At 38.6% G+C, this 23,282-nt stretch overlaps 1 protein-coding gene across 1 annotated transcript in view; it reads left to right on the top strand.

Annotated features, from left to right (window-relative positions):
* TMPRSS11A (transmembrane serine protease 11A) overlaps positions 1-22,062 on the top strand; it is a 78,026-nt gene extending 55,964 nt beyond the window's left edge. The window contains exons 6-10 of the mRNA XM_082629509.1: positions 3,439-3,477; positions 5,622-5,793; positions 8,616-8,875; positions 12,886-13,028; positions 21,889-22,062. Of these exons, the coding sequence (XP_082485635.1) occupies positions 3,439-3,477; positions 5,622-5,793; positions 8,616-8,875; positions 12,886-13,028; positions 21,889-22,050 (776 nt within the window). The 3' untranslated portion in view covers positions 22,051-22,062. The remainder of the gene's footprint in view (positions 1-3,438; positions 3,478-5,621; positions 5,794-8,615; positions 8,876-12,885; positions 13,029-21,888) is intronic.
* Positions 22,063-23,282: the final 1,220 nt, after the last annotated feature.

Below are 23,282 nucleotides of genomic sequence, written 5' to 3'. Positions count from 1 at the left end.
ACTGAAGCCCGTGCACCTAGAGCCCGTGTTCAGCAACGAGAAGCCACTGTAATGAGAAGCCCGTGCACCACAACGAAGAGTAACCCCCACTCGCTGCAACTAGAGAAAGCCCAGGTGTAGCAACGAAGACCCAGTGCAACCAAAAATAAATAAATAACTTTTTTTTTACAAAGGAGCAAACATTCAAATCTAGATTACTACTTTCTTGAGAAGCTTGTGAAAAAGGTCTGGTCAAACGCATTTCAGAAATTCAGTCTATGATATTCACCTCTTGGAAATTCATCCCTTATATTAGCATACTAAAGACTCTGAGGAGACCAGCTAGACAGAAACCTGTTTAACCCTGTACATTAAGCTGCTTCCACAGGCATCTATTTCTGGAAGACAAGTGCAGATTTCCCATACAAATTCCAGGGGACACCAGAGTCACAGAAGAGATTCAGAGTAAGTGTGATTAATATCAGATGTGAAACAGAAGGCCCTGCCCTTGCAAGGGTCTGGTTGACCCTTTAAGAGGAAACCTGACCAGGAAGTGAAAATCTGCAGGAATGGGATGGGCAGGAGTTTGCTGATGAGACAAAGAGTCAGCTAGTCAGGGAATAAACCTGGGGACCTCTCCCAACCCAGGAGGGAAGAACCTGTCAAGGGCTTAATCCACCTTCATTGTTTTCTTGTTTGTGGGGAAACAAATGAATCGAGGTTGTGAAATAGGGGAAGCTCTGATAAATTACATGATGTGTTCTATGTAATTTCCAACAGCCAGTTAATTTGCCAGGAACTTAAAAGCCTGAGCTATCTGAAACCAGAAATGAAGTATGAAATGGTCATCAGTTTTCTGGGCTCTTTGTTTCTTATAGGTTCAGTTTGTGACCTGCAGCTTATTTTAATGACTATAGTAGATTAAAGGGCAGGATGTGCTGCTGGAGAACCTGATTTGAGAGTTACCTAATTCTAACTCCACTGAGTCACTGCAGGAACACCCAAGTAATTGGCCCATGCCTTTGCCTCCATCTTCTCAACTATAAACTTGCAATGATAATGTTTTTTATTCCTGAAGTCACAGAAATACCATGAAGATACACAAGAAAATATAAAATAGAATATGGAACATATAGGTCATTACCTCTTAGAAAGCTAGAAAATTGTGCATATATGTTGGAAACCTGAAAGCATTAATGTGAGTAACTGGTGGTAGAAAAAGCTATAACCTTGAAGTTTTCCAAATTTCCAAATATAAAAAGAGCAGTGTTTACTAGCACTTAGCAAAGGCCCATTTAGTAGAAAGCTCAGTAGAATCCTCAAGGCAATTCTTACAGACAAAAACAATGCTCTCCAGCAAAACTTAATTTGGTGGGCTTCAAATGAATGGAGAACTGCAGAAATTCTAGACCAAGTCTAGAAACAGCCCTGCAGCCCAAGATTTATCCATAATTTGTCAAGAATCTGTGTTTTGGCTTGACAAATAAGTGTGTGGTGTGGGTCTTTCACGTGATGTAATGTGTCACAGCAAAATTAAAATCAGCTCCTTTGAATTGCAAACACCGTGGCTGTGGAAGAGCGGCTCACCGCCTACATGTTGTTGATGTGGGTTCCAGTTATCATCATGTTACTTGTAGCATGTACTGACCTGAATATGATTACTCCCAACTCAGAAGTGTGTTAGAGGGTCACTTTCAAAACTAAGGTGTTAATGTTTCTTTTCACTTCTAGACGTGGAAAGTAAAAGTGTTTGGTCAAAACTGGAAATGTGAAACAGCTAGTTACTTGTGTATGGGTAGTTTAGTTTCAGGTGTAATCATTCTCTCTAAAACTCTTTCCTTAAAAATCCAATTACACTCCCAACTATTATACTCACCCTGGTATCATTCCTGGAAAGGGGTGATTTGCATCTTGCTCAAACTAAGCTGAAGAAGTTTTAACTGAAGAAGTCTAACATTATACTATTTTCCATTTTAATTTATTACTAACATGTGGCATATTAAAATACCTCTTTTTATTTCACTTCCCTTTATTGCACTTCAGAGATGTTGTGTTTTTATAAATTGAAGGTTTGTGGCAACCATGTAGTGTCTGATAATCTTTAGCATGTTTTAGCAATGAAGTATTTTTTAATTATATATATATATATATATATATATATATATATATATATGTATATATATATATAGTTTTTATCAAGACATAATGGTATTGCACACTTAATGGACTACAGTATAGTGTAAAAGTAAACATTTATATGCACTGGGAAATCAAAAAATTTGTGACTTGCTTTATTGAAATATTCACCTTATTGCAGTGGTCTGGAACCGAACCCACAATATCTCCAAGGTATGCCTACATTTACAAACATAAAATAAGAAATTTATTACCTTAAAACTATATTTGACTGAAAATTGAGTTCCTTTCATAAGTAAATACTGAGAATCTGACCTGAGAAATTTATTCTTCACCATATAATGATTTAGGTATGCCTTTAAGGGTATCCCTGAATTGGATATTCTCAAGAGATCCCACTTTGTAGAGTTCATCATCACTAGTTTCCCAAGTGAAATTTATAGAAGGTAAGTAGAAAGAAACATTCTTATTGTGTATAATGAGAAATTAGATACAAAGAATATGAGTCTGAGAAACATGGCATTGGTAGAAATAAGTAAAACCAATCTACCCTCATTCTACTCATTAAGCCCTTTTATTTTGAAAACCATCACAGTTTTCATGCAACCATCCATCAGCTTAAGTTTAAATGTTTGTATTTCCTTTATCAGATCCCTAACTTTGTTGGAAATGACAGAATTTAATCTTAGATTCTGTCCAATAATTGGCCTTTACCAATATCCAGCTGGTGTTTGATAAGAATATACAGTAGTTTATTCCTCAGAAAAAAATCATTTTAATAATTTAGGAACCGTGTTTTAGAAATATTTTAAATATAGTTTATGTGGTAGTTTTCAAAGTTTTTTTTTTTCCATTCCCAAACCCTTTGACCAAAGAAAGGCTTATGTGAAATCTTAAATAAAGAGAAGAGATAAAAGCAGACCTGTTCTGGTTGAGCCTGGGTTTGACCTGAAGACACCATCTAGTTGCTCCCTCTTTCCCCACTTTCTCTATTTCCTTAAATAAAATCCAAAGAAGCTTTATCCTGCACCATTGGAAAACCACTGTTCTGTATTAATACAAATGATTTGTGGGTTTTGATCATCCAATATTTGTGCCTTAATCACCTACTGCTTGTATTACCCAGCTAATTAGTGGTTGCCTATAAATCTCTACAAGAACTGTACACATATTCTGTTATATCGGATAACCATTTTCCTGACTGATCTATATGCTCAAGTTTCTAGAATCCATATGCGGTCAGTATCCTCTGATAATTTCTGGTCATTAAGACCAACCAGAAGAATATCAAATTATCATTCTTTGCTCTATTTTGTTTTTCAGCAATGAGCTCATCGACAGGGAAACTAACTGTCCAATCATGTAAGTCTAGTTAGCTTATAAAAACAAGTTCGGGCTTCTCTGGTAGCGCAGTGGTTGAGGGTCTGCCTGCCGATGCAGGGGACGCGGGTTCGTGCCCCGGTCTGGGAGGGTCCCACATGCCGCGGAGCGGCTGGGCCCGTGAGCCATGGCCGCTGAGCCTGCGCGTCCGGAGCCTGTGCTCCGCAATGGGGGAGGCCACAGCAGTGAGAGGCCCGCGTATCGCAAAAAAATAATAATAATAAAAACAAGTTCAAGTTCCATATCAGGGAGGATAATATCTTCAAATATTAGCTCATAATCTCCCACCCATGTCCCACATTTTCTTTGGGAGAGAATAACAATTGAGTAAGAGATGAAAACATTTTTTTTCCCTAAGACCGATCTTTTTGTAATGTTCAAGAAAAACATTTTACATGGTGGGAATTTGGGGGCAGTTTGAAGAAATTATATATTTCTGGTTTGGAGTAAATGAACTTGCCTAGCTAATTTTTTGACTGCTATGAAATCTCCAGCACAAAACTTCGCAAACCACTTTCTACTGAGAAATAAAATGAGAAAGTGATAAATGGGAAAGAGATAGACCCCATAATTTGTGACTGACCTATAAAATTTACTTATTATACCCATCCTGATGGTTGACAGCAGCTCCACTCACTCACTTTATATCACTGTGACCTAAATTTTGAAAGATTTTATAATAGCAGTGATGAATTTTAGGAAAGTTGTTCTTTCATTTTCATCTGTTTCTTGCAAACACACTATACATTTTATTCATTCATTCAATAAATAATTTTTTAACATCTACCAAGTGCCAGAAAGTGAATACAAGTGTCAAAAAGACATGATCCTCCTCTAAAGTTAGGAGTTTGAAGGTAGGAGAAGACATAAATAAGTCAGGAAATGTTAAAACAGTGTGATAAACGCTATGACAGAGACAGAGCACAGTGCTATGAGAGTCAATCAGAGCCAGCTAACCTGGTCTTGTGGGGTCAGAAAGTGATCCTTGACAAGAAAGGAAGGATAGAAAATCAAGTGACAGGTGGAATGAGTGTCTCGGGCAGGGGGAGCAGAATGTAAAAATGTCTTCAGAAAAGCAAGAACACGGTCATTTCTTGTCATTGAAGAATGTCAGTGTGGCTGTAATATAGAATGGGGTGGGCATGGGAAAGGGGTGTGATTAATAATGATCAAGGACCAGAACCATGCTGAAACATTTCGACTTTATTTGGAGGGCAACGAGAAGTCACTGAAGGGTTTTACACACATCAGAAAGGTCACTCAGTTTTCAGTGTGGAGAACGGACTGGAAGAGCAAAGCTGGAGGCAGGGAGATGAACAGGCAAGCTATTGCAGTCCTTCAGGTGAGAAAAATGGTAGTCTAAACTAGAGATGGCAGAGTGATGGGGATTTCTAAAATGACTGGCCGCAGAAGGAGTGTAATCAGTACCAGTAAAGTGAATTTCCTTTTTGATACATAATTTGTTGGAACAAGAATTGAGCCTACCATGTTTTCTTTATGAGCACCATGCTTTAAACAGGCTTAATTCTTAGCAGGAACCCTAAGCATCAAACTAATCTCTGATCTGATGCACATAATAAAGTACATATTTATTCCTACCAATAGTGAATGTGATGTTTATGTGGAAACACAGAACCCTCCATCCCAAAGAGTAAGAGACTGGTCATGATACATTAATCCGTGCTCACTTTAGGAATTAGTCACTCAGAAAAATGTATGGGGGTAGGAGTTCCAAGGAATTAGCAATTACTTCTCTGACTAGTTCTTTTGGTGAGGGCTTCATGTCAAAGTAACATGGTGGGAACATCTAAAACTGGGAAACAATAATCTTAGTAGGAGCTCCCAGAACATCTGGATAATTGACACTGCAGGTCCTCAGGACATACACTTTGTGGTGTGTCAACACTTTACAGCCTTACATAGCTTCAGTAGGCAATATATATCCACATCTATAAAGGGAGGGAGTGAGCAAAACATCAACTATCAGGAAATACAGAGGATGGATATTAATATTGTACATGTTTATATAATGACATGCAAATATTGCACTGCAGTACTCTACTTGTTTCTCTGTATCAGGGATTATAGAGATGTTTATTACAACTTAATGATCTCATCTTTTTCAGGTTGTGGTAAACGAGTTGTTCCATTAATAGTGAACAGGATAATGTCCGGAGAGACTGTGGGCAAGTCTGACTGGCCTTGGCAAGCTTCCCTTCAGCATAATAACATACATCAATGTGGGGCCACCTTGATTAGTAATACGTGGCTTGTTACCGCAGCGCACTGCTTTAGGAAGTAAGTGATTGACGTTAACTTACGACTACTGCTACTACTACTGCTTAAAAAAAAAACCTCTGAGTTTTATTATCTTCTGAGTAATAATCAATGTCCCCAAATATTACTGAGGTAAAATGAGAAAAACTTCTTTCAGTTTTTTTTTCTTTCTTTTTTCTTTTTTTTTTACCTTTTTTTTTTATTTAAGATGTTTATTATTTTTATTTTTTTTGCTTTATAACAAATTTAATCAGTTATACATATACATATGTTCCCATATTCCCTCCCTTTTGCGTCTCCCTCCCACCCTCCCTATCCCACCCCTCCAGGCGGTCACAAAGCACCGAGCTGATCTCCCTGTGCTATGTGGCTGCTTCCCACTAGCTATCTACCTTACGTTTGGTAGCGTATATATGTCCATGCCGCTCTTTCACTTTGTCACAGCTTACCCTTCCCCCTCCCCATATCCTCAAGTCCATTCTCTAGTAGGTCTGTGTCTTTATTCCTGTCTTACCCCTATGTTCTTCATGACATTTTTTTTTCATGTACCAAAATGTTCATAGCAGCCCTATTTACAATAGCCCGGAGATGGAAACAACCTAAGTGTCCATCATTAGATGAATGGGTAAAGAAGATGTGGCACATATATACAATGGAATGTTACTCAGCCATAAAAAGAAATGAAATTGAGCTATTTGTAATGAGGTGGATGGACCTAGAGTCTGTCATACAGAGTGAAGTAAGTCAGAAAGAGAAAGACAAATACTGTATGCTGACACATATATATGGAATTTAAGAAAAAAAAGTCAGTTTCTTTTCTAAAATTGTGTTACACTTACACTTATTTGGAAAGTCAGTAGGGGTAGTAGTCATTATCCTAGTATCAGGTCCTTAAGGTTTTAAATAAAGAAACTGTGGCTGAACAGAGTGTGGAGAAAAGGGAACCCTCCTACACTGTTGGTGGGAATGTAAATTGGTGCAGCCACTATGGAAAACAGTATGGAGGTTCCTTAAAAAACTAAAAATAGAGCTACCATATGATCCAGCAATCCCACTCCTGGGCATATATCCAGAGAAAACTCTAATTCGGAAAGATGCACCCCAATGTTCATAGCAGCACTATTTACAGTAGCCAAGACATGGAAACAACCTAAATGTCCATCAACAGGTGAATGGATAAAGAAGATGTGGTATATATGTACAATGGACTATTACTCAGCCATAAAAAAGAATGAAATAATGTCATATGCAGCAACATGGATGGACCTAGAGATTATCATACTAAGTAAGTCAGACAGTGAAAGACAAGTATCATATTATATCACTAATATGTGGAATCTAAAAAAAAAGAAACAAATGAACTTATTTACAAAACAGAAATGGACTCACAGACATAGAAAACAAACTTATTGTTACCAAAGGGGAAAGGGAGGAGGGATAAACTAGGAATTTGGTATTAACAGATACACACTACTATATGTAAAATAGATAAACAACAAGAACCTATGTATAGCACAGGGAACTATAATCAATATCTTGTAATTAACGCTAATGGAAAAGAATCTGAAAAAGAATATATATATATATATATATATATATATATATATAATGAATCACTTTGCTGTATACCTGAAACATTATAAATCAACTATACCTCAATTTTTAAAAAAAAAGAAAGAATTGGGTTCAGAAACAAGTATCTATATCGGCAGTACCTGTCTCTTTGCTTACCCCTCTTGGATGATGTTAGTTCAATTAATTAGTTAAGGAACATTAATCTCATTATTAACAATACATTTTGGTAGGAGATGGTATCCTATAAAGAACAAAGAGAGACAAGCAGCCATGTGATACTAGGCATATAATTTAAGCCATCTAGGCCCTCTTTTCCTTAAGTATAAAACAAAGCCTTTACTAGAGGACCTTTCATTACTAGATGACCTTCCCAGTCCCTGTATGTGCCATGATCTACCAGCTGCTCAAGCCCATAAGCTAGAAGTCACCCACACTTGGTCATCTCTCATAGGACTTACGACAGCTTTGCCTCATTCACTCTTGCCCTCTAACAATCTATTCTCTGGAAAGAACCAACGTGATTTTTTTTTTTTAACATGAGACTACATTATGCTTGGCTTAAAATCATCCAGTGAATTGCCATATCACTTGAATAAAATCTAATCACTTTATTCATGACCTATAAGACACTCTAAAATCTGGCCCCTGCCTACCTCGCCGACCTCATCCTAATTCCCTTGTGTCCTGAACTGCAGCCTGTCTAAGCCCTTGAGATGTTTGCCTGAAAACTTGTCACCCCATCTTCTCACAGCTGACTCCTCATCAACCATGTCTCAACCCAAATGCCATGATCTCAAGAGACTTATCTAACTACCCCCTTGTACTCTATTCCATTGCCCTATTTTATTCATAGTCCTTATCACTGTGGGAAATTATTTATCTATTCATTAATTTGTTTTGCTCTTTTTCCTCCACTGAAATCAAATACACCCACCAGCAGGGACCTTTCTATCTTGTTTGCCACTTTATCCCCGGCATTTCAAATAAGGTTCAACACGTAGATGTTTAATAAATATTTGCTGAAGAAATAAATGAATAATATTTAATGTGCTTTACAGTTCTAAAATTCAATAATTCTATACTGAATTTCAGCTCAAAGATGCCATTTGTATATATTTTATCTTTCAAAACAGTAGCAAAAGACTATATGGCCAAATAAAACTATCATTGCAACCAAGTGTTTTAGGGTGGAATTTTCTCCTTTATTAGCCTGCATGCAATTATTGTAATACAGTTCATATATTCTGTTCATTTCTAACCTTTTCCAGTAAAGCAAATCCACATCAATGGACTGTTAGCTTTGGAACAACAATCAACCCTCCATTAATGAAAAGAAATATCAAAAGAATTATTGTCCATGAGGGGTACCACTTCCCAGCAAGAGAATATGACATTGCTGTTGTGCAATTATCATCCAGTGTCACTTTTACTGATGAGATCCGAAGAGTTTGTTTGCCAGAAGCCTCTGTGTCCCTCCAACCAAATTCAACTGTCTATGTCACAGGATTTGGAGCACTTTTTCATGGTGGTGGGTATCCCAAAATGAATCATGGAGCACTAAGCCCTATTTATGGCAGTGTGATTTAATGTCCATCAATACTATTCTGTCAGACTTTTCCACACAGTTTGGTTGGATTCGTTAGGGCTCTTATTTTGCAAGTGACAGACACTCAACTCAAATTAACTAAAGTAAAAAATAATAATAAAATGGTAAATTTGGCCCTTGTCATTTGGAAGTCAAGAGATGAGTCTGGCTTCAGATACAGTTGGATTCAGGAGTTTGTATGATGTCATCAGGCTCTGAATCTCTGAGTCTTTCCATTACTTGGTTCTGTTTTCCCCAGGTCACCTTCATATAGAGGGATTCTAGCTCCCTAGTGGTAAAGGTAGCCAACAGCAGCTCAGGGTGTACGTCTTCACCTAGTCGATGCCAGGAAAGAGCATGTGCCTTCTCTTTGTCAGAACTATATTAATCCCTGAAAAGGTCTCTTTTGGCCCAGCTTGTGTCCAGGAGTACCAGATTGACTGGCTGACTCAAATACTCACTCCTACGCCTATAGCAAGAAAGGTAGGTGTGTGATTGGCAGCCTAGTCAGAATCACATGGAACAAGGGAAAGACAGCTCCAAAAGGGAAAGCTTCAAGGAAGATAAAGGAAAAGAAGGTTCCTTCAGCAACACTAAAATCTATCTCTATGTACCATTCTCTATGCAATGCCAGGTATATACTAGATATGCTATAACCCTCATGCCCACCTTCACTCCAAGACTCTTTCACTTTGAGCCCCACCTCTGTCAGCCTCCTCTCCCTTTTTTCATCTCCTCTTCCCCTTAGTTTTCTCCATCACTTTTTCAGTTTCCTCAATCACCTCAAAAATGTTTTCTTTGCTCAGCTACGATCTTCAGTTGCAGCAAAATCTGCTTCAGAACTAAAGCGGCTAATTAGGTGTTATCAGGGATAAGAATACTGTATAGAGATAAGTCGTCTCTCATAATAAAGCTTCCATTGACCTCTCTAAGATGATTTAACTTGATATACTAACTTAATCTCCTAAGAAATAAAAATTACTTCATGTTTTAATGTTTTAGGGGCATATTTAGTCAGATATACTCTGGATTCTAAAATCTGGTCCAGGGGCATACATATAACAACAGCGAGAGGGTTTCTTTAACTCTGGGCTTGAGAAGGTAAGAAAGGACTTTTTGAGAATGAAAAAATTCATTCACAGAGCTCTATACAATTTATATACAATAAACTCTAAAGAATAAGCCTTTAATTCACATTCTCCACTAAGGAACCAGGAATACCTTTCACTAATGTGGCTGAGAATGGGCTTGATGGTCTCTAGATTTTCTCCAGATGTCCCATTTGGTTTCACTCCATATTATACAAGCTGAGATATGTATTGCTTTCTTTAAGGTCATATTACCAACCACAGAAATTATTATCCATAGCTTAATAATCCTAGGGTTAACTTAGTAGAGCTGTGAGCCTGACACCACCATGTGTTCACTCTCTCTGATGGATTTTCTCCTAAGATAGAGTTGCATTCTTTGCTTGATGGGAAGGGCACCTCAGATTCCCTTTGGCTTGATGGAAAGAATCACTTCTGGCCTGGAGTTTGAGGTTGGCGTAGAAATATACCTGCCATAATAGTTTTTGAGTAGCAACAGAATCTAACTTGTGTAGAACACTATAATGAGCAACAGAATACCTACTTTTTTTAAGCACCCATGGAACATTCGCCAAGATAGACTATATCTAGGTCCATAAAACAATCTTCAACAAACTTAAAAGAATGGAAATCACACATAGTATGTTCTCTGATGATAATGGAATCAAACTAGATACCAGTAACAGATAACAGGAAAATCTCTAAATGCTTAAAAATTAAGCAATACACTTCTAAATAATTCATAGGTCAAAGAGAAAATCTTGAAGAAAATTGTAAGTATACATAGAATAAAATGAAAATGAAAAAATATCAATACATGCAGGATGCATCTAAGACAGTAAAGAGAGAGGGAAACATAGCAAATGCATACATTAGAAAACAAGAAAGGTCTCAAATCAATAACATAAGTTCTCATTTCAAGAAACTAGAAGAGCAAAATAAACCTAAAATAAACAGGAAGAAGGAAATAATAAAGATGAGTGAAAGTGAATTCAATCAAAAGCAAAAAATAGAGAAAATTAATGAAATAAAAAGCTGATTCTTTGAAAAAAATCAATACTTTCTGAGAAATGTCATTAAGCATTCCCACAATAGTTGAGAAACAGTTCAGGGATGTATAGGACTTATAGACTATACTTTTTGTTTGTTTCTTATGGGTTTTTTTTTAATTTAATTAATTTTTATTGGTGTATAGTTGATTTACAATGTTGTGTTAGACTATACTTTTTATAAGTTTTTGCCAACTAGTTTTATGAAAGATTTATGAATTTACACTGTCACCTACAATATGCATTTCATCTTACCCTTCCCGGCACTGGACATGAATTAATTAATTAATTAATTAATTAATTATTTTTTGCGGTACTCGGGCCTCTCACTGTTGTGGCCTCTCCTGTTGCAGAGCACAGGCTCCAGACGCCCAGGCTCAGTGGCCGTGGCTCACGGGCCTAGCTGCTCCACGGCATGTGGGATCTTTCTGGACCAGGGCACGAACCCGTGTCCCCTGCATCGGCAGGCGGACTCTCAACCACTGCGCCACCAGGGAAGCCCGACATGAATTACTTTTAATTGATAATGTAGTAGGCAAAAAAAATTACACCATTTATATTCAAAGAACAGAATAATTTGAGCATTTTTTAAACATTTTAGCAAACACACCTGTACAGAAATGAATCCTGAATTGGCATTCTACAGAAATTAGTGTCTATATTAGTTTTCTACTGCTGTGTAACAAATTACCACAAATTTAACAACTTAAAAGAGCACACATTTATTATCTCACAGTTTCCATGGGTCAGAAGTTCAGACATAGCTTAGTTGGGTTCTCTTCTCAGGGTCTCACAAAACAGCAATCAAAGTGCTGGCTGGGGTTGTGGTCTCATCTACAGCTCTGAGTTCTCTTCCAAGCTGGTTGCTGATGGAACTGATTTTTGCAGCTGCACAGCTCATGGCATCTTGCTTCTCCAAAACCATTAGGGAAAACTCTCTGAACTTAGGGAAGGCCTAAGCCCTTTTTAAAAGGGCTTACAGGATTAGGTCAGGCCCACCTTGGAAAATCTCCCTTTGTGTGAACTCACTGTCAGGCTGACTACATCTTAATTAAGCTTCAAAATTCCCTCTCCTGTGCCACAGAACATAACCTAATCATAAGAATGACATCCATAATATTCACAGATCCCACCCATACCTCAGAGAAAGGAGATCACATAGGAATCTTGGGGATCATAGTAGAATTCTGTCTACTACATGGTCAGTTTCCCAATCAGCATATGGTTGATATAACGAAATCCTGAATGCTTGTGATATTATTGTTTTCCATCATAAATAGTTGTCTTCTGCATTAATACTGGTTTCTATAACTCAGCATCTAGTTTATGATCTGGAGTCCCAAAATTGTAAGAGGTAATGAAATCATTGCCTTTAAATGTCATTATGTATGTGAAAGTTCTTCATAAAATGTAAAGGATAAAATAAATGCATATAGTTATTTTATCAAGCCAGGGGAGCAAACTGGGCCTAAAAAGTTTCTGGGAACAATCTGGAATCTACAAATACAAACTTTATTTTTTTTTAATGTCTTTCTAAATACATTAACTGATTGTTTTTTAAGGTACAAAGGTTTTCCAGAAAAAGAAACAAAATGTTTTCCTTGCTAGTATAGGTATTTATAAAAATGAGATAAGGATGATTATCATTTACATATGCCAGATATTAAACAGAATTTTTTTCTTTAGGAACTGCTTACATTAACCTCATTCTGTATCAACAATTTTAGTATGAAAAAAATATCGGGAAAATGTCCATACTACATTCTAGCTAAGGATGTTTATTGTAAACACTAAAAGTACTTTGTTTTTCCTTAAGGGGAATCCCAAAATGATCTTCAAGAAGCCAGACTGAAAATCATAAGTGATGATGTGTGCAAGCAGCCACATATGTATGGCAGAGATATAAAATTTGGAATGCTTTGTGCTGGCTATCTGGAAGGAATTTATGATGCCTGTATGGTAGGTGGAGAGAGATTATTTTGATATCATGAACTCAAAAAATTTATCTGGCTCAAAATGCTCTTTATTTTAGTAAAATACAGAGATCTTGTCTGTTCAAAACTTTATAAATGCAAATCTCAAACACAAACATATTTTTTTATTTATTTATTTATTGATTGATTTTTTTTTATCCCCTCCCTTTTGCGTCTCCCTCCCACCCTCCCTATCCCAACCCTCCAGGCGGTTACAAAGCACCAAGCTGATCTCCCTGTGCTATGCGGCTGCTTCCCACTAGCTATCTACCTTACGTTTGGTAGTGTATATATGTCCATGCCGCTCTTTCACTTTGTCACAGCTTACCCTTCCCCCTCCCCATATCCTCAAGTCCATTCTCTAGTAGGTCTGTGTCTTTATTCCTGTCTTACCCCTATGTTCTTCATGACATTTTTTTTTCTTAAATTCCATATATATGTGTTAGCATACAGTATTTGTCTTTCTCTTTCTGACTTACCTCACTCTGTATGACAGACTCTAGGTCTATCCACCTCATTACAAATAGCTCAATTTCATTTCTTTTTATGGCTGAGTAATATTCCATTGTATATATGTGCCACATCTTCTTTATCCATTCATCCGATGATGGACACTTAGGTTGTTTCCATCTCCGGGCTATTGTAAATAGGGCTGCTATGAACATTTTGGTACATGTCTCTTTTTGAATTATGGTTTTCTCAGGGTATATGCCCAGTAGTGGGATTGCTGGGTCATATGGTAGTTCTATTTGTAGTTTTTTAAGGAACCTCCATACCGTTCTCCGTAGCAGCTGTACCAATTCACATTCCCACAAGCAGTGCAAGAGTGTTCCCTTTTTTCCACACCCTCTCCAGCATTTATTGTTTCTAGATTTTTTGATGATGGCCATTCTGACTGGTGTGAGATGATATCTCATTGTAGTTTTGATTTGCATTTCTCTAATGAGTAAAGATGTTGAGCATCCTTTCATGTGTTTGTTGGCAGTCTGTATATCTTCTGTGGAGAAATGTCTATTTAGGTCTTCTGCTCATTTTTGGATTGGGTTGTTTGTTTTTTTGTCATTGAGCTGCATGAGCTGCTTATAAATTTTGGAGATTAATCCTTTGTCAGTTGCTTCATTTGCAAATATTTTCTCCCATTCTGAGGGTTGTCTTTTGGTCTTGTTTATGGTTTCCTTTGCTGTGCAAAAGCTTTTAAGTTTCATTAGGTCCCATGTGTTTATTTTTGTCTTTATTTCCATTTCTCTAGGACGTGGGTCAAAAAGGATCTTGCTGTGATTTATGTCATAGAGTGTTCTGCCTATGTTTTCCTCTAAGAGTTTGATAGTGTCTGGCCTTACATTTAGGTCTTTAATCCATTTTGAGCTTATTTTTGTGTATGATGTTAGGGAGTGATCTAATCTCATACTTTTACATGTCCCTATCCAGTTTTCCCAGCACCACTTATTGAAGAGACTGTCCTTTCTCCACTGTACATTCCTGCCTCCTTTATCAAAGATAAGGTGACCATATGTCCGTGGGTTTAACTCTGGGCTTTCTATCCTGTTCCATTGATCTATCTTTCTGTTTTTGTGCCAGTACCATACTGTCTTGATTACTGTAGCTTTGTAGTATAGTCTGAAGTCAGGGAGCCTGATTCCTCCAGCTCCATTTTTCGTTCTCAAGATTGCTTTGGCTATTCGGGGTCTTTTGTGTTTCCATACAAATTGTGAATTTTTTTGCTCTAGTTCTGTGAAAAATGCCAGTGGTAGTTTGATAGGGATTGCATTGAATCTGTAGATTGCTTTGGGTAGTAGAGTCATTTTCACAATGTTGATTCTTCCAATCCAAGAACATGGTACATCTCTCCATCTATTTGTATCATCTTTAATTTCTTTCATCAGTGTCTTATAATTTTCTGCATACAGGTCTTTTGTCTCCTTAGGTAGGTTTATCCCTAGATATTTTATTCTTTTTGTTGCAATGGTAAATGGGAGTGTTTCCTTGATTTCACTTTCAGATTTTTCATCATTAGTATATAGGAATGCCAGAGATTTCTGTGCATTAATTTTGTATCCTGCAACTTGACCAAATTCATTGATTAAGTCTAGTAGTTTTCTGGTAGCATCTTTAGGATTCTCTATGTATAGTATCATGTCATCTGCAAACAGTGACAGCTTTACTTCTTCTTTTCCGATTTGGATTCCTTTTATTTCCTTTTCTTCTCTGATTGCTGTGGCTAAAACTTCCAAAACTAGGTTGACTAAGAGTGGTGAGAGTGGGCAACCTTGTCTTGTTCCTGATCTTAGTGGAAATGGTTTCAGTTTTTCACCATTGAGGACGATGCTTGCTGTGGGTTTGTCATATATGGCCTTTATTATGTTGAGGAAAGTTCCCTCTATGCCTACTTTCTGCAGGGTTTTTAGCATAAATGGGTGTTGAATTTTGTCGAAAGCTTTCTCTGCATCTATTGAGATGATCATATGGTTTTTCTCCTTCAATTTGTTAATATGGTGTATCACGTTGATTGATTTGCGTATATTGAAGAATCCTTGCATTCCTGGAATAAACCCCACTTGATCATGGTGTATGATCCTTTTAATGTGCTGTTGGATTCTGTTTGCTAGTACTTTGTTGAGGATTTTTGCATCTATGTTCATCAGTGATATTGGCCTGTAGTTTTCTTTCTTTGTGACATCCTTGTCTGGTTTTGGTATCAAGGTGATGGTGGCCTCGTAGAATGAGTTTGGGAGTGTTCCTCCCTCTGCTATGTTTTGGAAGAGTTTCAGAAGGATAGGTGTTAGCTCTTCTCTAAATGCTTGATAGAATTCGCCTGTGAAGCCATCTGGTCCTGGGCTTTTGTTTGTTGGAAGATTTTTTATCACAGTTTCAATTTCAGTGCTTGTGATTGGTCTGTTCATATTTTCTATTTCTTCCTGATTCAGTCTTGGCAGGTTGTGCATTTCTAAGAATTTGTCCATTTCTTCCAGGTTGTCCATTTTATTGGCATAGAGTTGCTTATAGTAATCTCTCATGATCTTTTGTATTTCTGCAGTGTCAGTTGTTACTTCTCCTTTTACATTTCTAATTCTATTGATTTGAGTCTTCTCCCTTTTTTTCTTGATGAGTCTGGCTAATGGTTTATCAATTTTGTTTATCTTCTCAAAGAACCAGCTTTTAGTTTTATTGATCTTTGCTATCGTTTCCTTCATTTCTTTTTCATTTATTTCTGATCTGATTTTTATGATTTCTTTCCTTCTGCTAACTTTGGGATGTTTTTGTTCTTCTTTCTCTAATTGCTTTAGGTGCAAGGTTAGGTTGTTTATTCGAGATGTTTCCTGTTTCTTAAGGTGGGATTGTATTGCTATAAACTTCCCTCTTAGAACTGCTTTTGCTGCATCCCATAGGTTTTGGGTCGTCGTGTCTCCATTGTCATTTGTTTCTAGGTATTTTTTAATTTCCTCTTTGATTTCTTCAGTGATCACTTCGTTATTAAGTAGTGTATTGTTTAGCCTCCATGTGTTTGTATTTTTTACAGCTCTTTTCCTGTAATTGATATCTAGTCTCATAGCACTGTGGTCGGAAAAGATACTTGATACAATTTCAATTTTCTTAAATTTACCAAGGCTTGATTTGTGACCCAAGATATGATCTATCCTGGAGAATGTTCCATGAGCACTTGAGAAAAATGTGTATTCTGTTGTTTTTGGATGGAATGTCCTATAAATATCAATTAAGTCCATCTTGTTTAATGTATCATTTAAAGCTTGTGTTTCCTTATTTATTTTCATTTTGGATGATCTGTCCATTGGTGAAAGTGGGGTGTTAAAGTCCCCTACTATGAGTGTGTTACTGTCGATTTCTCCTTTTATGGCTGTTAGTATTTGCCTTATGTATTGAGGTGCTCCTATGTTGGGTGCATAAATATTTACAATTGTTATATCTTCTTCTTGGATCGATCCCTTGATCATTATGTAGTGTCCTTCTTTGTCTCTTCTAGTAGTCTTTATTTTAAAGTCTATTTTGTCTGATATGAGAATTGCTACTCCAGCTTTCTTTTGGTTTCCATTTGCATGGAATATGTTTTTCCATCCCCTTACTTTCAGTCTGTATGTGTCTCTAGGTCTGAAGTGGGTCTCTTGTAGACAGCATATATATGGGTCTTGTTTTTGTATCCATTCAGCCAATCTGTGTCTTTTGGTGGGAGCATTTAGTCCATTTACATTTAAGGTAATTATTGATATGTATGTTCCTGTTCCCATTTTCTTAATTGTTTTGGGTTCATTATTGTAGGTCTTTTTTTTTTTTTTTTTTTTTTTTTTTTTGCGGTATGTGGGCCTCTCACTGTTGTGGCCTCTCCCGTTGCGGAGCACAGGCTCCGGATGCACAGGCCCAGTGGCCATGGCTCACGGGTCCAGCCGCTCCGCGGCATGTGGGATCTTCCCAGACCGGGGCACGAACCCGTTTCCCCTGCATCGGCAGGCGGACTCTCAACCACTGCGCCCCCAGGGAAGCCCTATTGTAGGTCTTTTACTTCTGTTGTGTTTCTTGCCTAGAGAAGTTCCTTTAGCATTTGTTGTAAAGCTGGTTTGGTGGTGCTGAACTCTCTCAGCTTTTGCTTGTCTGTAAAGGTTTTAATTTCTCCATCAAATCTGAATGAGATCCTTGCTGGGTAGAGTAATCTTGGTTGCAGGTTTTTCTCCTTCATCACTTTAATTATGTCCTGCCACTCCCTTCTGGCTTGTAGAGTTTCTGCTGAGAGGTCAGCTGTTATCCTGATGGGGATTCCCTTGTGTGTTATTTGTTGTTTTTGCCTTGCTGCTTTTCATATGATTTCTTTGTGTTTAATTTTTGACAGTTTGATTAATATGTGTCTTGGCGTATTTCTCCTTGGATTTATTCTGTATGGGACTCTCTGTGCCTCCTGGACTTGATTAACTATTTCCTTTCCCATATTAGGGAAGTTTTCAACTATAATCTCTTCAAATATTTTCTCAGTCCCTTTCTTTTTCTCTTCTTCTTCTGGAACCCCTATAATTCGAATGTTGGTGCGTTTAATGTTGTCCCAGAGGTCTCTGAGACTGTCCTCTGTTCTTTTCATTCTTTTTTCTTTATTTTGCTCTGCAGCAGTTATTTCCACTATTTTATCTTCCACCTCACTTATCCGTTCTTCTGCCTCAGTTATTCTGCTATTGATCCCATCTAGAGTATTTTTTATTTCATGTATTGTGTTTTTTTTTTTTTTTTTTTTTTTTTTTTTTTTTTTTTGCGGTATGCGGGCCTCTCACTGTTGTGGCCTCCCCCGTTGCGGAGCACAGGCTCCGGATGCGCAGGCCCAGCGGCCATGGCTCACGGGCCCAGCCGCTCCGCGGCATATGGGATCCTCCCAGACCGGGGCACGAACCCGTATCCCCTGCATCGGCAGGCGGACTCTCAACCACTGCGCCACCAGGGAGGCCCCATGTATTGTGTTTTTAATCGATGCTTGATTCATCTTTAGTTCTTCTAGGTCCTTGTTAACTGTTTCTTGCATTTTGTCTATTCTATTTCCAAGATTTTGGATCTGGGAAATAGAATCTTGGATCATCTTTACCATCATTATTCTGAATTCTTTTTCAGGTAGACTGCCTATTACCTCTTCATTTGTTAGATCTGGTGGGTTTTTATCTTGCTCCTTCTCCTGCTGTGTGTTTTTCTGTCTTCTCATTTTGCTTATGTTACTGTGTTTGGGGTCTCCTTTTTGCAGGCTGCAGGTTCGTAGTTCCCGTTGTTTTTGGTGTCTGTCCCCAGTGGCTAAGGTTGGTTTAGTGGGTTGTGTAGGCTTCCTGGTGGAGGGGATTAGTGCCTGTGTTCTGGTGGATGAGGCTGGATCTTGTCTTTCTGGTGGGCAGGTCCACGTCTGGTGGTGTGTTTTGGGGTGTCTGCAGACTTTTTATGAGTTTAGGCCACCTCTCTGCTAATGGGTGGCGTTGTGTTCCTGTCTTGCTAGTTGTTTGGCTTAGGGTGTCCAGCACTGTAGCTTGTTGGTCGTTGAGTGAAGCTGGGTGCTGGTGTTGAGATGGAGATCTCTGGAAGATTTTTGCCGTTTGATATTATGTGGAGCTGGGAGGTCTCTTGTGGACCAGTGTCCTGAAGTTGCCTCTCCCACCTCAGAGGCACAGCACTGACTCCGGGCTCCTCAATTTGGGATGATGTGTTGTCTATTCATGTATTCCACAGATGCAGGGTACATCAAGTTGATTGTGGAGCTTTAATCCGCTGCTTCTGAGGCTGCTGGGAGAGGTTTCCCTTTCTCTTCTTTGTTCTCACAGCTCCTGGGTCTCAGCTTTGGATTTGGCCCCGCCTCTGCATGTAGGTCGCCGGAGGGCATCTGTTCTTCGCTCAGGCAGGACAGGGTTAAAGGAGCAGCCTCTTCGGGGACTCTGGCTCACTCAGGCCGGGCAGGAGGGAGGGGCACGGAGTGCAGGGCGAGCCTGCAGCGGCAGAGGCCGGCGTGACGTTGCACCAGCCCGAGGCGCGCCGTGCGTTCTCCCAGGGAAGCCGCCCCTGGATCCCGGGACCCCGGCAGTGGCGGGCTGCACAGGCTCCCGGAAGGGCGGTGTGGGCAGTGACCTGCGCTCGCACACAGGCTTCTTGGCGGCGGCAGCAGCAGCCCCAGCGTCCCACGCCCGTCTCTGGGCTCTGCGCTTTCAGTCGCGACTCGCGCCCGTCTGTGGAGCCCTTTTAAGCAGCGCTCTTAATCCCCTCTCCTCGCGCACCAGGAAACCAAGAGGGAAGAAAAAGTCTCTTGCCTCTTCGGCAGCTCCAGAGTTTTCCCGGACTCCCTCCCGGCTAGCTGTGGCACATTAGCCCCCTTCAGGCTGAGTTCTCGCCGCCAGCCACAGTCCTCTCCCTGCGCTCTGACCGAAGCCCGAGCCTCAGCTTCCAGCGCTGCGCGCCCCGGCGGGCGAGCAGACAAGCCTCTCAGGCTGGTGAGTGCCGCTCGGCACTGATCCTCTGTGTGGGGATCTCTCCGCTTTGCCCTACCCAGGTATGTGGGGAGTTTCTTGCCTTTTGGGAGGTCTGGGGTCTTCTGCCAGCGTTCAGTAGGTGTTCTGTAGGAGTTGTTCCACGTGTAGCTGTATTTCTGGTGTATCCGTGGGGAGGAAGGTGATCTCCGCGTCTTACTCTTCCGCCATCTTACCCGGAAGTCCCACAAACATATTTTTAAATGTTTTATTAAGCAAAACAAAATAAGCAAAGAGTTTCTTTGATGCTATCAAACAACCAACAAAATTAAATTTTCTAATACCAGAAATCCACCGGTTCATAAAGCAGAGTCTCTTTCCTTAAAAAGCTCACATTTAGAAAGGAAACAATTATGAACAATGAACTATGATGTAATGTTATAAATTATATAACAGAGAACAAAATTTTTTATTAAAGTATAGTTGATTTACAATATTGTGTTAGTTTCAAATGTGGAGAACAAACATTTTTAGCTTGAAGGAACATTTCTGGAACAAGTATTAGAGAGATGATACTTCAATGAGGCCTGAAGGATAAAAGCACTTACTCTACAGAATAAGAGGAGAATATTATAGAAAAGAGAAAAAGCATAGCTAAAATTCTGAAGGTGTGAAATTATAATTCATATTTGAGTCAACTCCAAGTAATCTGTTGGGTCTCAGCCTAAGGAGGATGAGAGGTGAGAAGCTGTTGATGCTGAGAAGGTGGATTAGGCCATGGTGTGAATATCTAGTCCCCTTTCCAGTGGCCTACTCTGTTGTCTAGCATCTATCCTGCATGTATATTTTTGGACAAAGGAGTAAAGTGTGTTTCTTCCTGGAGGCAGTTGCTTTATAATGTGAGATTCTTGAAAACTCCAAGGAGGTGATTCCACATACTAAAATGATGGGAATTGTATTGTTATCAGGTGGCAGAAAGCCCTGCCCAGAGTCCCACAAATTACACAACATAGACAACCTCTGTCAGAAAAATAGCAGAGAGTTTTGCAGCATATACGCTGGGCAAGAGCAGAATCTAGCCCTGGTTGCTGAGAATGTGGAGGAGGCATCTAGAATTCAGGGAAGCCAAAGAGAGGTTCATGCCATGACAGGCAAGTGGGAGGTGGTGACAGGAACACACTGAAAATGGGAATCTAGACGAACAGTGAGATCAGTGATACGCCTCTGGAATGATACGCCTCTGGAAAGATTGGTGGTCATAAAGAGCTTTCATGGACTGGGGAGCAGAGGTAAGATTCCTTCCCCATGACTGTTCAGTGCATAATAAGGCAAAGCTCTAGTCATAGAAAAATTGGGGAAGTTATCGAGGAAGTGACTCAGGCATAGGGGTCTAAGCAGGAATACAGGGATTGCTACTGGGGTACATTGGGAGGTGCTTCATCTGTCTGATAAAACAGAAGCCCAGGCACCTTAGTTGAAGTCAGAAAAAACTAACATCAGATTGACTTTCTGTGTTGTGTACTTGAAATTTGCTAAGAGTAGACCTTAAGCATTCTTACTACACACATACATCCACCCACACACAAAGTATTGTGAGGTGATGGATGTGTTAATTAACCTGACTGTGGTAATCATTTCACAAAGTATATATGTCAAATTATCATGATGTACACTTTAAATATATATGTTTATTTGTGAATTATACATCTATAAAGTTGAAAAAATAAAAAAATAAAATGTGGAAATTGAACTTTAAGGCTTTTATAACTTTTGAAACCCATGTTTCAACTAATTATCCTAGAATTGGTAATCTATACATATACTGTCTAATAATAAAATATGTGGTTCATCAAAATATCTTAAGTAATAAGTTTTACATTTAGCTAATTTTCTTTCTCTTTTTTCTTTTTTTATTTTCAGGGTGATTCTGGGGGACCTTTAGTTGGAAAGGATCTTAAAGATACCTGGTATCTCATTGGAATTGTGAGCTGGGGAGATAACTGTGGGCAAAAGAACAAACCTGGAGTCTACACAAAAGTGGCTTATTACCGAAACTGGATTACTTCAAGAACAGGCCTCTAATTCACTATACAAGTTAAACATTGAGAGCTGTATGCAGGTCATACATGTATGAGAATCCATATATTCTGTGGTTGTAGTACAATGAAGTGAGATTAAATGATATGATTTATTTCAGAATCACTTTAATCAATCAAAATCCCATAGCCAATTTGTAAAGGATTTAAATTTATAAGGTAGTGGGTCAGTTTAGCCTGGCTTGAAAAATACAGCAGAGATACTGAGCTCTTTAAATCAGCAAGCTAGAGTATAAAAGAGGAGCAATGCAAATTTTTGAGGATAATCTGTAAGATTTTTAGAATGTCTTTTTCCCTCAAGTGAGAAACTTTTTGAACTCTGAGTTTAGGAAACCCTTACATAATTTCTATCATTTCTCCAGAGGTCACAAATACATTTTTCTAGTTCTTACAGATTTTCCAAAGAAATTTTCCATACTTTCAATTTATAAATCCATTGGAGGGATCCTAATTTTTTAAAAAGTTATATCTAGGAAACAAAGTATGGTGATAAATCAAGCCAGAGATCTTATAAGCTTTGTCTGCTGCAAAATCTCCCTAATTTTTCAGTGATTCTTTAACATACACACACACACACACACACACACATGCACACACACACACACACACACACACAGAATATCCCTACCTTCAGATATACCCAGAAAAAGCCTGCTTAATGAATATATACAGTAATTAGCTAATCAAAGATGTATTTTTGTTACAAAAATTGGGGGGAAGGTGATAGTAACTTCATGAGCAGTCCGAAAAAAATGGCACAAAAATTGGATATTTTATAGATGCGTTTACATGCTTGGACCACCAGGAGGCAGCTTTGTACATTACTGTTGTAAGCTTAAATGCCTAGAAAAAATGAGAATTTGTTAATATGTTGAAGAATTAATGAGCATTATCCTTCCACACAGAAAGAAAAAGTTTATTCCTGTGTATTGCTGCAGCCAATTATCTCCTAAGGCTTGCATCAACAGCCTGACTATTGCAACCATGAAACAATAGTTTTTGTTTTAATTTAATATAAAATTTGAGGACCAACCATACAGAACACACGAACAAAGTGATTAAATGAACCCCCTAAGTGTCTCATGAAGACATTAGGTGAGTCAGGCTCATGTATTCCATGATACAATTAAGTGAAGATTTTGTGTAAATTTACTCTGTGTGACAATGCTGACTAAACATCAGGGTTTATAGGTGGGGCGTCGTTTACTCATGCAGTCC

Source organism: Mesoplodon mirus (genome assembly GCF_964341445.2).
Source record: "Mesoplodon mirus genome assembly, chromosome: 2".
Lineage (NCBI taxonomy): Eukaryota > Metazoa > Chordata > Mammalia > Artiodactyla > Ziphiidae > Mesoplodon > Mesoplodon mirus.
Note: the sequence above shows the minus strand (reverse complement) of the source record. Positions and strands in the feature narration are given on the sequence as shown.